This window comes from Lissotriton helveticus, chromosome 6 (genome assembly GCF_964261635.1).
Source record: "Lissotriton helveticus chromosome 6, aLisHel1.1, whole genome shotgun sequence".
Lineage (NCBI taxonomy): Eukaryota > Metazoa > Chordata > Amphibia > Caudata > Salamandridae > Lissotriton > Lissotriton helveticus.
The window spans coordinates 717,326,090-717,339,608 of NC_136067.1; the positions used below are offsets into that span (position 1 = coordinate 717,326,090).

The window sequence follows — 13,519 nt, forward strand, 5'->3', positions numbered from 1 at the left end:
CTGTGGTACGTCTATACGCTTGCATGTGAAGTGCATTCGTTGTATAGTTCATGTTAACAAACCACGGCCTCCTTGGACAAACCATCACTCTCATGATATTACTCCCAAGGGTTATCCGAATTGTGGGGCATGTATAGACGCTGTGGATATGGGGCCCTGGATAGATCCGTTGTATATGCAACTGTAAACTTTGTGTAGCATTTACGGATTTGATGATTGCAACCAGATTCCGTGCTACACATTTTCATGTATTTCTGTAGTTATGTATTATTCTGTTTTCATTTGTATGATTTCGTCAGAAATATGTATGTAAATTACTATGTGATTCAATGTATTTATATGCTTTATTTTCTTTTCGCTTTCTTGTCTTTTCCTTTTATTTCTTTTTCTAAATAAAAACGATTTGAAATTTAAAAAAAGAGATACAATTTCATCGCTATGTTACTTAAGTCCCTTACTCTTTATTCCTTGTCTAGTCAGCTGCTCCACCACCGTGTGTGCAATTGGTGGATGGAGTTAGAGTTGTTTAGAATTTGTGCATAGTAGAGTATAACCAGATTCCTTCCCTAAAATACACCATGCCCTGTTGATCGAAACAACTTTGTCTGTAAGATTTCTGGGGTTCTATAAGCGTTTGAAAAGTCAGGGGCGGCTCTAGGCTATTGATGGCCCTGGGCAGGGAGCGTAGGTAGGGGCCCCCGGGGGAACGCAGGCGCGGAGGCCAGTGAAGGGGGGTCAGGGTGTTTGGAAGTGGAACAGTGCCGGAGGCCGCCAAATCCCTGCCAGGGGCCGCCATGCAAATATGTATCCCTCCTCAGAGGATTATTATATTAAGGATATATATTGGCGTGGTGGCTCCTGGGGTTTGGCGGCCCTGTGCAGGTGCACAGCTTGCACATGCCTAAGGCCGCCCCTGGAAAAGTGCAGGGAGTCCCCATCGATCAAATTGGTCTCAGCTATGATGTGTGGCATAAAGGGCAGTGGATAGAGCCAGTATATTTCATAGAATGCTTGAGCAGACAGAAAGTCACGTTGTAGGTCAAGTACAGAGAATCCCCCTTTTTCACGATGTCCGTTCATGACTTCCCACTTCAGCCATGCTCATTTCCCATATTGGCAAGGAATTACTGTGAAGTAAAAGTAGAGTAGACATTTTCGTAAAAGTATGAGAATTTGGGTAATGCCACCATATTATTCAGTGATGTTCTGTCCACTGTAGATAGCAGTAAACGTATTCACCTTTCGACCTGCATCAAACGTTGTTTATTCACAGGTCCATAATTGTCCCGGAGATCTGTATCTTTGAAACATGATTGTAATGTCAAGATATGGAATAGATCTTACACTCTGTCCTAATGGATAATCTAAATCCACTTGTGTGATTAAATATGCTACTGTGAATACACCTGATATAATCTAGTTTATTTGAATACAACTGATATCACACTGTTTCCTTAATAATTTCAGAAGGTTCTTTTCTCAGGTGACATGTTAAGGGTTCCATTGCAATTGCAAATAACAAAAGACCACAGGGGCAACTCTGCTAATGTGAATCAGATGGCGTAGACGGCACTTGTTAATGGAGCAGAATATAACAAATCTCAGACTAATCAGAACGTTCTTTAGTCCCACCTAATCATCGGTATCTTCATAAACAACCCTTCAAACGTCTTCTCAGTGTCCAAGTAAACCAATATTGTCAGTAGCTCTGGATCTGTTCAATGCATTATCACAAACAACCTGTAACTGTTAGGTGATGGCATTTTTCCTGGCACAAATCCTGTCTGAATTGGGAGGAACAGGCTGTGCCATTGGAGGGTTAGTGGGTTGCCTATATTTTGTGCTAGTTTTTTTTCTGTCTAACTTCAAAAGCAACCGTTGCCAATACGATTGACACACGCAGCTGTCTTTGTCAGGTTTCAGTAATGGTATTGGTATTGCCTCTACAGAGAGCTGTGGGACTGTACCTAAATCATTTGCCTCAGTATTTATCGAAGGCAGTTGCGGGCAGATCAACTCCGTATGTTTTATAGAACTCGGCAATGAGCCCTTCTAACAAGTGAAGCTTTACTTGTGGCTAGGCAAACTGTGGCTGAAATAATTACATCTAGGCCAAGGGATGCTATAAGGGTTTGTCTTTCTGTCTCATCCACCCAGGCCCTGATTAGTTCCTCTAGGTACTGAGGGGATATATGCAGGGTAAGTGGGTCAGCTGATGATTACAAGTAATACAGTCTTTCAAGGTAGTGGGTAGACACATTCAAAATGGCTTTCTTATGATATGACCCACTGCTCATTCTTTTTTCAAACTTGTTTTATTATTTATTTCAGCACAAAACATAGGGCCCGATTCTCAAAGGTACACTTGGACATTTGGTCTGAACTTCGACCAAACGTCTATATTTACAACATTGGGAATTTACAAAGCGCATTTACGAGTATTATCTTTATGTCCGCTCTTGGGGAGGTGGTCCTCCCTGAGTGCGGACATAAAGATAGAAGTTTAGACCAAACGTCTAAGTTTCCCTTTGTGAATCGGGCCCATAGTCTGTCAAACAAATTACCAATATTACAAATCAAGTACGTTCAGTACTGTAAACATCATCTATCGCGCAGGTCGATTTGGGGAGGACCTGGACCCCCAATTTCCATTTCAGTATCCCATAAATTGCCCCCATGAAGTCGTATGGCACTACTCACAATTTGTGGGGGGTCATCCCCTTGAGCAATCCGAGTCTCCCAGTCAATACCGTTATAAGCCCCCCAGCCTCCCCATATGTTTATAAGCTGGTTATGGACAGCCATTCCCCTCATAGACCACCCATTTCGCCTCCATCAAGGCTATCATTCCTGTGGGCCTCTTTAGTTTGATTGGGGCAGCCAGGTTACTCCACATTTTAGCTATGTACTGTTTCGCTAATACAAAACCCAGTGCACAGAGCAACAGCTGTCTTCTGGGTAATGTCCATCACACGGAATCCCCAAAATCATGAACTGGAGGTTACTAGGTACAGGGACATCTATGACTGCCGACAATTAAACTGTTATCTTGGCCCTGTAATTATGGACCACAGGCATTCCCAGATTGTATGAAAGAACAGCTAATCAGTGGCATCGCATTGTGGGTATAGTGGAGATTGTTTCCTTTCCATTTCATATAATCTGTTCTAATTATAAAAGACTCTTTGAAATATTTTCTGTGAAATTAGTCTCCGTTGGGCATTATTAGCAACTTCCTGTGGGTGCATCAGTGCTGCTTACCAGTCAATGTCCTCTAATTAACCCAGGTCCACCTCCCACTCCACTAAAGTTTCAGTAAGTTGTCTGGCCTGCTGTTGATTAGAGTATGATAAACGGAGATCATGGCTTTACCTGTACATTCCTCCTATAGTATTCTGCTTTTCAACGAGTTGCTGTCTGGCAGGTGTGTCCAGTCCCCTCTCTCTGCCCTAAGGGCATGCCTATGTTGTAGGTAATTGTATCTCCAGGTGAGAGCTACGTAGTATTCCTGCCACATGTTCTCAAAGGACTTTATGAAATCGTTATGAATTAAGTCTTACAGTTTTGAGATACTGATGAGCTCCCACTTTTTGCACTCCATTAGTCTCCCTTATTTTTTTCTCTGCCCCGGGGGAGTTTCCCTAGAAGCTTATGTTGCTGGTCTATGTTTTGCAGAGCATTGTCCCAGGTTGTTAGAATGCCCTTAGTAAGGTCCATCAGGTCCCTTCTAAATAAAGACCCATAGAGGTAAAGGATGTAGGAGTGTGGCTCCATCAAGATCTGTTCCAGTATTGTTGCTGATTCCCTCCTAGAAGCAAATCCGCAGTTATTAATAAACTGAATCTGACAAGCCCAATAGGCTCTTTTATCTGTGAGCGAGAGACTTCCATTATATACCGAATATTATAATGTGCGAAGAGCCATTCTCTGGAAGGTCCCGCATCCCAGAGAACAGTCCCAGAGTTCTATCTAGTCCAAGAAATAGTCGGATATCAGCCAACGGGTATTTTGCAGGCCATACAGGAATTTGGGTAACATAATCATTTTAAATATGGTCATCCTCTCTAGCAACGAGAGCAGGAGTTTGTGCCACTTCTCAACTTCTCTTTCAAACTCTCGAAGGACCACCCCCAGGTTTTTCTATAGGAACTCCAATCTTTTGGGTGCGATCTCAGTTGCCGGATACCTGAAACCTGCATTTGAAATGACAAGCCCATGGGGCACATCCCCCACAGCTGGCCAGGCACCTGGTTGGTAGAGAATCTATCTGTCTGAATTGATCCTGTATTCCTCGTATCTCTTGGCGTTTCAATAGATTGAAAGACTCGCGGGCAAAGAGGGCCAGGTTTTAGAGTGTTAAAGCAACACATTGTCTTCTTATAGGGAAAACTTCTCCAGTTCTCCTACAACCTCAGGAAATCTCACAATATAGGGTTTCACTCTGACCCAGCATTCCTGAGGCTCCATGCAGACAGTGAAAATCAAGGGGGACAGGCGGCACCCCTGTCGGAAGAGTGCGAAAGCCAGAAGATTTCAGAAGTTACCGCATTCACTCTTACCACTGCTTATGGTCACCTATAAAGCAGGGCCACCCAATGACAACATTTTGGTCCGAATCAAAAGGCCTCAAGGACCTCAAAGAGGTAGGTCCAGCCAAGATAATCAAATACCTTTTCCACCATAATGGACAGTGGTAGCTGTGTATCTTTCATCTTGTGTAACCAATTATGCAGTAATGTCTGGTTAGATTGAATGGACCTCTTAGGCATGAATCCCGCCTAGTCACTTTGAACTAGGGGGGTGTTGACCTTTACCAAGCCCTATGCCAGAAGTTTCGCTAGAACTTTGATTTCTGTATTCAACAGGGAAATGGGTCTATAGGAACTGCAGACATTTCTCCCTTCTCGATTTCTCCCTCCCTCGCTTCCTCTCTCTCTCTTTCTCTCACTTTCGTTCTCTGTCTCTCTCTCTCTCTCTCTTCCTGTCTCTCGCTCACACTTTCGTTCGTTCTCTCTCTTTCTGTCTCTCTCCCCATCACTTTCGCTCTCTCTCTCTCCCTTTCATTCTGTCTCTCTCTCTCTCCATCACTTTCACTCTCTCTCCCTCGCTTTCTGGATCTTTCTCCATCTCTTTCGCCCCCCTTCTGTCTCCCTTTCTCTCTAAATCAGTTGCTTTCCTTCTCACTCTCTCTCCCTCATTTTTTGTTTCTCTGTCCATCAGTGTCGCTCTCCTCCCTCTTTCTGTCTCTCTACACCACTTTCTCTCTCTCTTTCTGTCTCTCTCTTCATCAGTTTCGCTTTCTCTCCATCACTTTCGCTCTCCCCCTCTCCTTGTCTCTCTCTCCCCTGCACTCTTGCTTTCCCTTTCTCTCTGCCCTTCTCGCTTCCCTTCTCCCCTCAGCCCACCCCACCAGTTCCGGGTCTCTCTCGAGTTGCTCTCCTTACCCCTGCCCGCTCTTTCTCTCACAACAAAATGCTCAATTAAAAGGCCGCCAGCCCGCCCGCCTGCGTCTAGGCCTGGCTCACTCCTGCTTACTTTGAAGACAGTCCCCCAAGAAGAAACAAGCATTGAAAATGCAACAGGTCTCGCCTTTGATTAAATTCAATTCAATTCAATTCAATAGAGACTTTATTTCGGTTTTGATTCAAACCATAAAAGCACATGTGCAACAATGCAATTTTAAAAAAATACAGTAAATATATGAATATACAATAAAGTGCAAAGAGTACAGAGTAAAGTGCAAAAGTTCACAGATCTGTAGTTTACATGCAAAAATTAATTTTGTCAAAGAGGGATACATCAACACAGAAGTCCTTCATTGATCCAAGCAATTTCTCATTCTTATACATAGCTTTAAAAATTCAGTTACTTGAAGAATACTGTCCTTATGCAAGAGTTGTAAAAACATAAGTGCGGTCTGATTTGATTAAAATTAAGTTTTTTTAAAAAACAACCAGGTAGCGTTTACGCGGATAATCATAAAATCTACATAAGAATATAAAATGCAACATATCCTGTGGAGACTTTCCGTCGCAGCCACAGGGTGCAGCAGGTTTATTAAAAATATCACTTTTTGGTCTAATCAGTAAGTGGTGGAAAGTGTTTAGCCTAAATCTTGTTAGCAAAAACTTCTCATGTGAAGACAGTGATCCAGTGAAATATGGCCCCATTGATTCACATGTTCTAAGCATAACACATTTTCTTACAGTTTGTTTAAGAAGCTCCACACCTTCCCTTTGCATGATTCTGTCCGTAAGGAAGGACCGTTTGATTGCCTCCACGTCCCTTTTTACAATCCTACTCGGATGTTCGAACAGATCCAGACTACCCAGCCTGGAGAAGCTAGTTTTCAAGTATTTTAGCCATGGGATACCCATTGCGTTGTCCAGGGACAAAAAGTCTTTCATGATCAAGTGAGTCAGTGGAATATCCTCATTTAACCACAAATTAAGCCAGCATATCAGCGGGCGAAACGAAAAAGTGTCACTTAAATAATGTGCCCCCAGCTCTTCATGTACAATAAAATTAGAAGTTCCGGCTGGTACACACAAAAGGCGCTTCATGAACGAATTCTCGATAACCTGTAGCTGCTCCCCTACAACATAACCCCACAGTTCACTTCCATAAACCGCAGTTGCCACCGATTTCACGTTATAAAGTTTCATCATGGCACTGGTGGGTTTTTTCCCAAGCTTTGCTGCAAAATTAAAAATAGAAGCATTCACCCTGGCCAGTTCGCCTTTCTTCTTGTCAAGATGTGGACCCCAAGTAAGTTTGTTATCAAAAGTGACCCCAAGGTATAAAAAAGATTTCGATACAGGGATCACTTAAACAAAAAGTTTTTGGTTGGCTGTTGGCCAACATGCATTATGTAAGATTTAGAATTGTTGACCAATAAGTCTCTTTCTAGCATGAACTGTTTAAAAACCTTAAGAAGGGCCTGAAGTCCCCTCTCAGTTCTAGAAATTAAAACCGCATCATCTGCGTATAGAAGAACAGGAATACCCCGCCTACCGACTCTAGGACAGTCGGCATGGATACTCTGCAGGTCGCTATCAAGATCATTGATATAAAAATTAAAAAGAAAGGGGGCTAAGATGCAGCCTTGGCGCACCCCCTTTCTGATTTCAAAATTACTGGTTACGCCCAGATCCTTAGAATACCTTACATTGGCAGTGGTATTGCTATGTAGGTCAACAAGGAAATTAATGATCCCATTATCAACACCCCTTGCCCTCATGGACTGCCATAGCCTACCCCTGTTAACACAGTCAAAGGCAGATGACAAATCCATGAAGGCAAGGTGTATTGTACCCTTCTGCACCACAGTATACTTGCTTAAGATTAGGAAGAGATTGAGGCACTGTGTTATAGTCGAACGTCCACTGCAGAAGCCATACTGTGCGCTGGACATGATGTTCTTTTCCAACGCCCAGTCCGACAATCTCTGCAGTAGCATTCTGACAACTATTTTAACCATGGAATCAATAAGTGAGATTGGCCTATAACAGGTTTCTTTAACGTTGCCCAAAATCTGGAGCTACACTGCAAAGTATCAGGATCAAGGATCTCAGCCCATGCCTCCTCTCTTAGACGGTCCTTGCGTGTGGCATTGATTGATTTATATTCTTTCCTACACGCTTGAACAGCCAGTTTTACTCTGGGTTTAGCTGCCAGAGCCAACCTTAAATTGCGTGCTGCTCTCGAGCAATCCTGATTAAACCATCTGGTCCCCTGGCTTCTGTATTTTTTGCAGGGACCAGCATCAGCTGAGATACTTTGTCCGACAAAATTTGGAAAGCATCCAGGACCCCAATCGGTTCAGTCCCAGCTGAGGTACAACTCAAGATTTCATCTGTACAAGTATCTGTTATTTTCCTGTATAGCACGTCCGCAGAGATCATAGACCATCTGAGGCGGCGTCTTCCATCAGTTGTGCTAAGCCTGCCTAAAACACAGGTCCGAGTTTCCTTGACCACCCAGGGGCCCTTCAACTGGAAACTGAGCGGGTTGTGGTCGCTAAATTCACTGTTTTCAATTGAAAAGCAATCCACAAAGGACTGCATTGACAATGTGAGTAGCACAAAGTCAATGAAGGTTCCCCGTCCATGGCCTTTAAAAGTTGGGGTGAGAAAACACTTGGTAGGGTCCCTCAATTCCATGGCTGTTATCAGGTCTAGATCATTCATTAGATCATTGAGTAATTCTCCTTCCTGTGTGTGTTCCATGTGTAGTCCATGGGAGCGTGCACAATGCACATCCGATATGCTTTTCAACAAAAGATCACCACATGGATGGACATTGAAATCGCCCATAATCCGGAGGTTATGGAGACATTCTTTCATGGAAAGGCGAATACAATTTTTTAGTGCCAAAACTTGGCTAAGGACTGAGCATGGATTTACACCATTATAAAAATTAACCAGGCCAGCAAAACAGTTATCTCCAGATAAAATCAGCCCAATAATACCTGGGTTATCAGTTAAAACTCTACGTATATTACATGGTAAAGCAATGGATATGAATATGACTAACCCCCCCTTTGGTCTGCCCCTGCTAGATGCAGACGCGGGAACATAGAATGATTTGTACCCTTCAAGGAAAAAGTCACATTCAATTGGCCAGGTCTCCTGGAGACAGATAATCTGATATTGCTTAATAAATCTTATCCAATTACCGTCCCCCATCTTTGAACCCAGTCCCGCAATGTTCCAACTAATAACATTACTACAATTTACTAACACTTCAGGGATAAGTTCCAGGTCTTCGTCTAACACATGTTCATGTCCTTGCTCCTCACACTCCTTGCGTCAATCACACATCTCCAGCCCAGAGAGCAAGTCAAATCTGTTCTGAGTATCTACGTTAAAGACATTCCTACCAAGGTTCGTAACATTGTGACTATTAAGTATTTCAACAGTAGGATCATTCAAGCAGTGTGTATTAACATTATGCATGTATGGTGTCTTCATAGCCGGTGTCAGGGACTGAGACAGTGGTCTAAGACTCCTGGAGGCAGGGGGTGCAACAATCAAATGGGCATAAAAATAGCCAAGTGGGCGTACACATACACTGTTCGAGTTATAAACTAGTGAGCCCGCCCTTAATAATACTGTTGCCACATGTTGCGGATGTTTAAAATTTACAACAATGCAATCCCCACTGGTACTCTTGACAGATGGACAAATCCAATTCACCCAACGTGTTGATAATATTTGGTCTGAGTATTTAGTTGGAAATCCACAATTTTTGTTCAGCCACGCAACTGTTTTATTTTTTAATGAGTCGTGAGATTCCCCATGAGGCTGGGCAGAAAGATCATCAATGGGCGGAACATTTGTTAATACCGCCACATAAGGAGCACAGTCCGGGGGCAGATTAATGTAACGACTTTTCCTTGTATGTTTGAGATCAAACCTGCCCTCCGACTCTACTAAAGGTTCTCTGTTCTGTCTATTCTGTACAGTAGCTAGTTGTTGGCCCGAGGGAGCAGAATCGGTGGCAGGAGCTTGCCGACCGATCAGCTGTACATTCTCTTTCCTAACACTCTGGACATTATCTACTACCTTGGAAGGTCCAGCTGGAATAATTGCCATGTATGCTGACAAGATTCCACCCAGTCTGTCCACTTCCAACGAGACAGTGTCCAGTTTAGTGTTCAAGGGTTTAAACATATCTTCCATTTTGGCCTCTATTTTTGCTACTATGGAGCTAACAAGTAGATCCAAATGCTCAATAAGATTGAGCGTACCCTCCTCTTTGTTTCCATCCACAGGGCAGGGCCCTACAATGGGGCCATTGCAGACTACTAGTGGAGGCTCTGGTCTTTTTTTGCTATGCTTCCCCCCGCGTTTAGACTGGATTTTCCTACAGGATCTCACCGGTCTAGTCACTGGTGGCACCTGCTCTGATTCCTCCAGAGACGTATCAGGCAGGACGTCAAGTGACTCCCTATGTACCTGTACTACTGCAGTTATAGAAGCCTGATCAGTTATAACATCGCTGTTTTCTTGTGGAGTGTCCCCCAATAGGGGCAAGGCCTCATCATGCAGCAAGGGGAGATCAACTAGTCCCAAAGAAGCCCTTCTCTCATTGTTGATCTGGTTCACCTTCTTGACAAGATAATTATCCATGGTGCCCAGCCCGAAAACTGACTTATCAACTTTAGATTTGGACGTTTACACAATCCTCCTCCTGCACAATAAAGAATATATGAAATAAAAGAATACAATCAGTAAATGTCTTGCATACGCTGCACAATTTAAAATTAAAAGAAAAGTTAAAACACCGAAGTCTCACGTGAATTTAAGAAGTTTTGAACAACTCATAACGAGATCAAGATCTGTGGCCCAGCCCGGTCTCTTCTGGCCTCTGACGGCCACACATGGCCCGCCCCTTTGCCTGGCGCCGTCCGCGCACGTCCCGCGGGGCAGGAGGCGTTCTGCTCTTTTCAAGCGCCTCCGGGCGCTTCTGTGATGTCACCGGTGCGCCGGGGCAGCTGGGAGGTGTAGTTCTCCCGCCGCTCGCGTGTGGAAGCCCCAGCCGTTTCCCTCACGGCGCAGGAGTTGATGTCGCCAGTGCCGTTGCCCTAACGGCGGTCAGGTAGGAGAGTTTGGAGCCGTTGCCCTCACAGCGTGCGAGTAGCTATGCCTCTGTGTCCCCCTTTGATTAAGTTAAAGCCATTTGCTTTGCTAATGGTATTGTATAGCAAAGCTTTAACTTAATGAAAGGCGAGACCTATTGCATTTTTAATGCTTGTTAAGAAGGGAGTTGGTGACTGCATCCACCTGCAAGCAGATGTCTGGGTGGTCCTTAGGACCCCCTTTCTCCCCTCCAGATGGCTGCCTTTAGGAGGCGCACAGAAATTGTTTTGTGGCACACTTTGTGTGCCTCCTAAAGGCATGTTTACCTTTGAGCTTGCATCAATATTATGGCGGGGGCGCGAAAGCAGCGATACTCCCTTATTTGCATGGAGCCACACCCCATGCAAATGAGGGAACTCCCTCTTGAACTAGCACTGGCACTACATGTGCGCCAGTGCTATCAGTATTACATAAGGGGCCGCACAAGCGTATGTGACCCCTTCAGTAATACTAAAGTGCCCCGGGGGCGCACATGCCCATTGTGCCGCCAGGGCACTTTCTATTATACGGCCCCCTGATATACAATGCACACAGTACAAACTCTGACCCAAAGGCCGATCAAGAAGATCCATGCAGCTTAAGCACTAAGAGGTTTTTCGGTCTTCTAAAGATTACCATAGATACCTCGCCATTTTTTTGGTGTTGCTTTAAATGTACATTTTTGTTTTTATTTGTAGGCGCATCAGCAAAAGTAATACGACTTTGTGAAGGATACAATGACTCATGTAAAATAATAAACGGGAACGACATGATGATAAACAACATCTCTGTGCCGGTGAAGGGAATCCAAAATCTAGGAAACACATGCTTTTTCAATGCAGTTGTACAGGTAAGATGTGAGATATTTATTTTGTAATTGCAAGCATTAGTATAAAGTGGAACTTGGAGCAAGGGCAGCGTGGCACTTCACATGGTCTGCATGCGATTGCACAATGGAAGAAAAGTCCTAAAACAGAGCAGGTGTGGGTATGAGAGCGCCCAAGGTGGTATGAAGAAGGAAGACACACTAGTCAAAAAAGTATTACTCTTAACCCATATTCAAAGGACAATAGTGTAGGAGCAAGTCTAATGCAGAGTGGGTGCAGACTTTTGACTTTTTTTTCTTCGCTTTGTAGAACTCCAAACGGAGAGCAGCTTAGTTTCTGGGGCTGACTCTGGCAACTGTTCGCCGTTTTTCTGAAATGTACATTTAAGTGTATCCAGTGTGAGTGTAGGTTGATTGAAGTGCAGATAAATAAGGCCATTACGTTTATCAGGACGCGAAGTCACAGTGGAGATCCGATAGGCGGGAGTGCTGTACCCTGAAAAGAATAATTCCTTTGGAAGGATTCGTTGGCCGGAGGTGGGGTTGGACAGTTTGGTGTCTAGCGAGAATCAAGTGCTAACAATCTACGCTTATGATAAGCTGGACACTTCAAGGATGATGCGTGAAACGTGTAAAAGGAAAACAGAGAAAATAAATTCTTGCTAACTTCGTGGGGTAAGGGAAGGAGTATGTAGACAAGATGACATGATTAATGTTACCAAATGACTTAATGTCACCATGAATCATGTTATGTTATGTTATATATTATTTGTAAAGCGCAAAACTGTCGCTCCGAAAGGAGCATCCTGGCGCTGGGAGAGGTAACATAAAACTGAGAGAGTGCACTTGATGATAGTCAATACGTAGGTGTCTGTTAAGTTATATATCCAAGTTTTAAGCCTTTTCCTAAAAGCAGCCTCCGTGGGCTGCGTTCTCAGATCCATTGGCATCAGATTCCACGCCTTGGCGGCCAGGACAGCAAGTATTTTGCCTCCTTTAGTTTTAAGGGAAAATTTAGGGATGTTTGTTTCGCGACATTATGCCCTGCTGACCTTAAAGCTCTGGTGGGATTGTAGCGGGTAAATCTATTTCTTAGATACTTTGGTCCGGTATCATTAAGCACTCTGAAAATAGTCAATAAATTCTTAAAAAGAATTCTTTTGTGGATCGGGAGCCAGTGCAGGGTTTTAAGGGCTGCAGAGGCAGAGGATTTCCTGGGCAGTTTGAGCACCAGCCGGGCTGCTGCATGCTGAACATTCTGGAGTTTTTGTAAAGTTTGTTTCTTGACCCCTGCCATCAATCCGTTGCAGTAATCAAGGCGAGAGAGTATAAGAGAAACTGCTACGGATTTTCGCGCTTCTATAGAAAGAAAATCAAAAAATTTCTTCAAAGATTTAATAAGATTGAAACAACAACCTGCCATCTTTTTTACATGAAGATCAAATGAGAGAGCGGTGTCATAGAGGATACCCAGATTCTGTGCCGATTCAACCGACACAGGAGGTGGAGTGGTACCCTCAGGCCACCATTTGCTAGGGCAGAACTCAGTGGATTTCCCGATAGGTAAGAATTCCATTTTACTGGAATTACATGTGCTCTAGTCCGGAGTTTTTTTTTTTTTTAAACCATTGTAATCTGATAGTTTAGTGAAATTCGTTTGAATTGTGGAAATTAAGACTGCAGCCAGCAGAATGTATGAGGTTGTTAAATTACTTCCTGGGTCACATGAAATCATCTGGTAACACTAATAGAAAATGAGTGATGAATGCTGTTGATTTGCTTATTCTTTGGTTTATGGTAAAATAGAGTTCTGCAGAAGATACCAAATCATCTGTAGGATTACGAAGTATCCTTGACAGGACCATCACCATACAAACAATTGTTATGTCCGAAGGGCATATCCTGTCATTTATGCACTGTAGATGAAAAGATCCAAAACGGGGTTTATCTTTTATTATGAGTGTTGTAAGGTCTCCAAGAACACAGATACTTAGCCAATATATATACTGAAATTAGGGTAAAACCTGATATAAGGTCATGAAGATTAGGCAGCATAATTTGTCCTTGCAGA

At 43.5% G+C, this 13,519-nt stretch overlaps 1 protein-coding gene across 4 annotated transcripts in view; it reads left to right on the forward strand.

Moving 5' to 3' along the window:
- USP45 (ubiquitin specific peptidase 45) overlaps positions 1-13,519 on the forward strand; it is a 1,947,146-nt gene that overhangs the window by 582,298 nt on the left and 1,351,329 nt on the right. For all 4 annotated transcript variants that reach the window (XM_078648210.1, XM_078648209.1, XM_078648212.1 and 1 more), the window contains one exon: positions 11,321-11,472. In XM_078648210.1, coding sequence (XP_078504336.1) covers positions 11,321-11,472 — 152 coding nt within the window. The remainder of the gene's footprint in view (positions 1-11,320; positions 11,473-13,519) is intronic.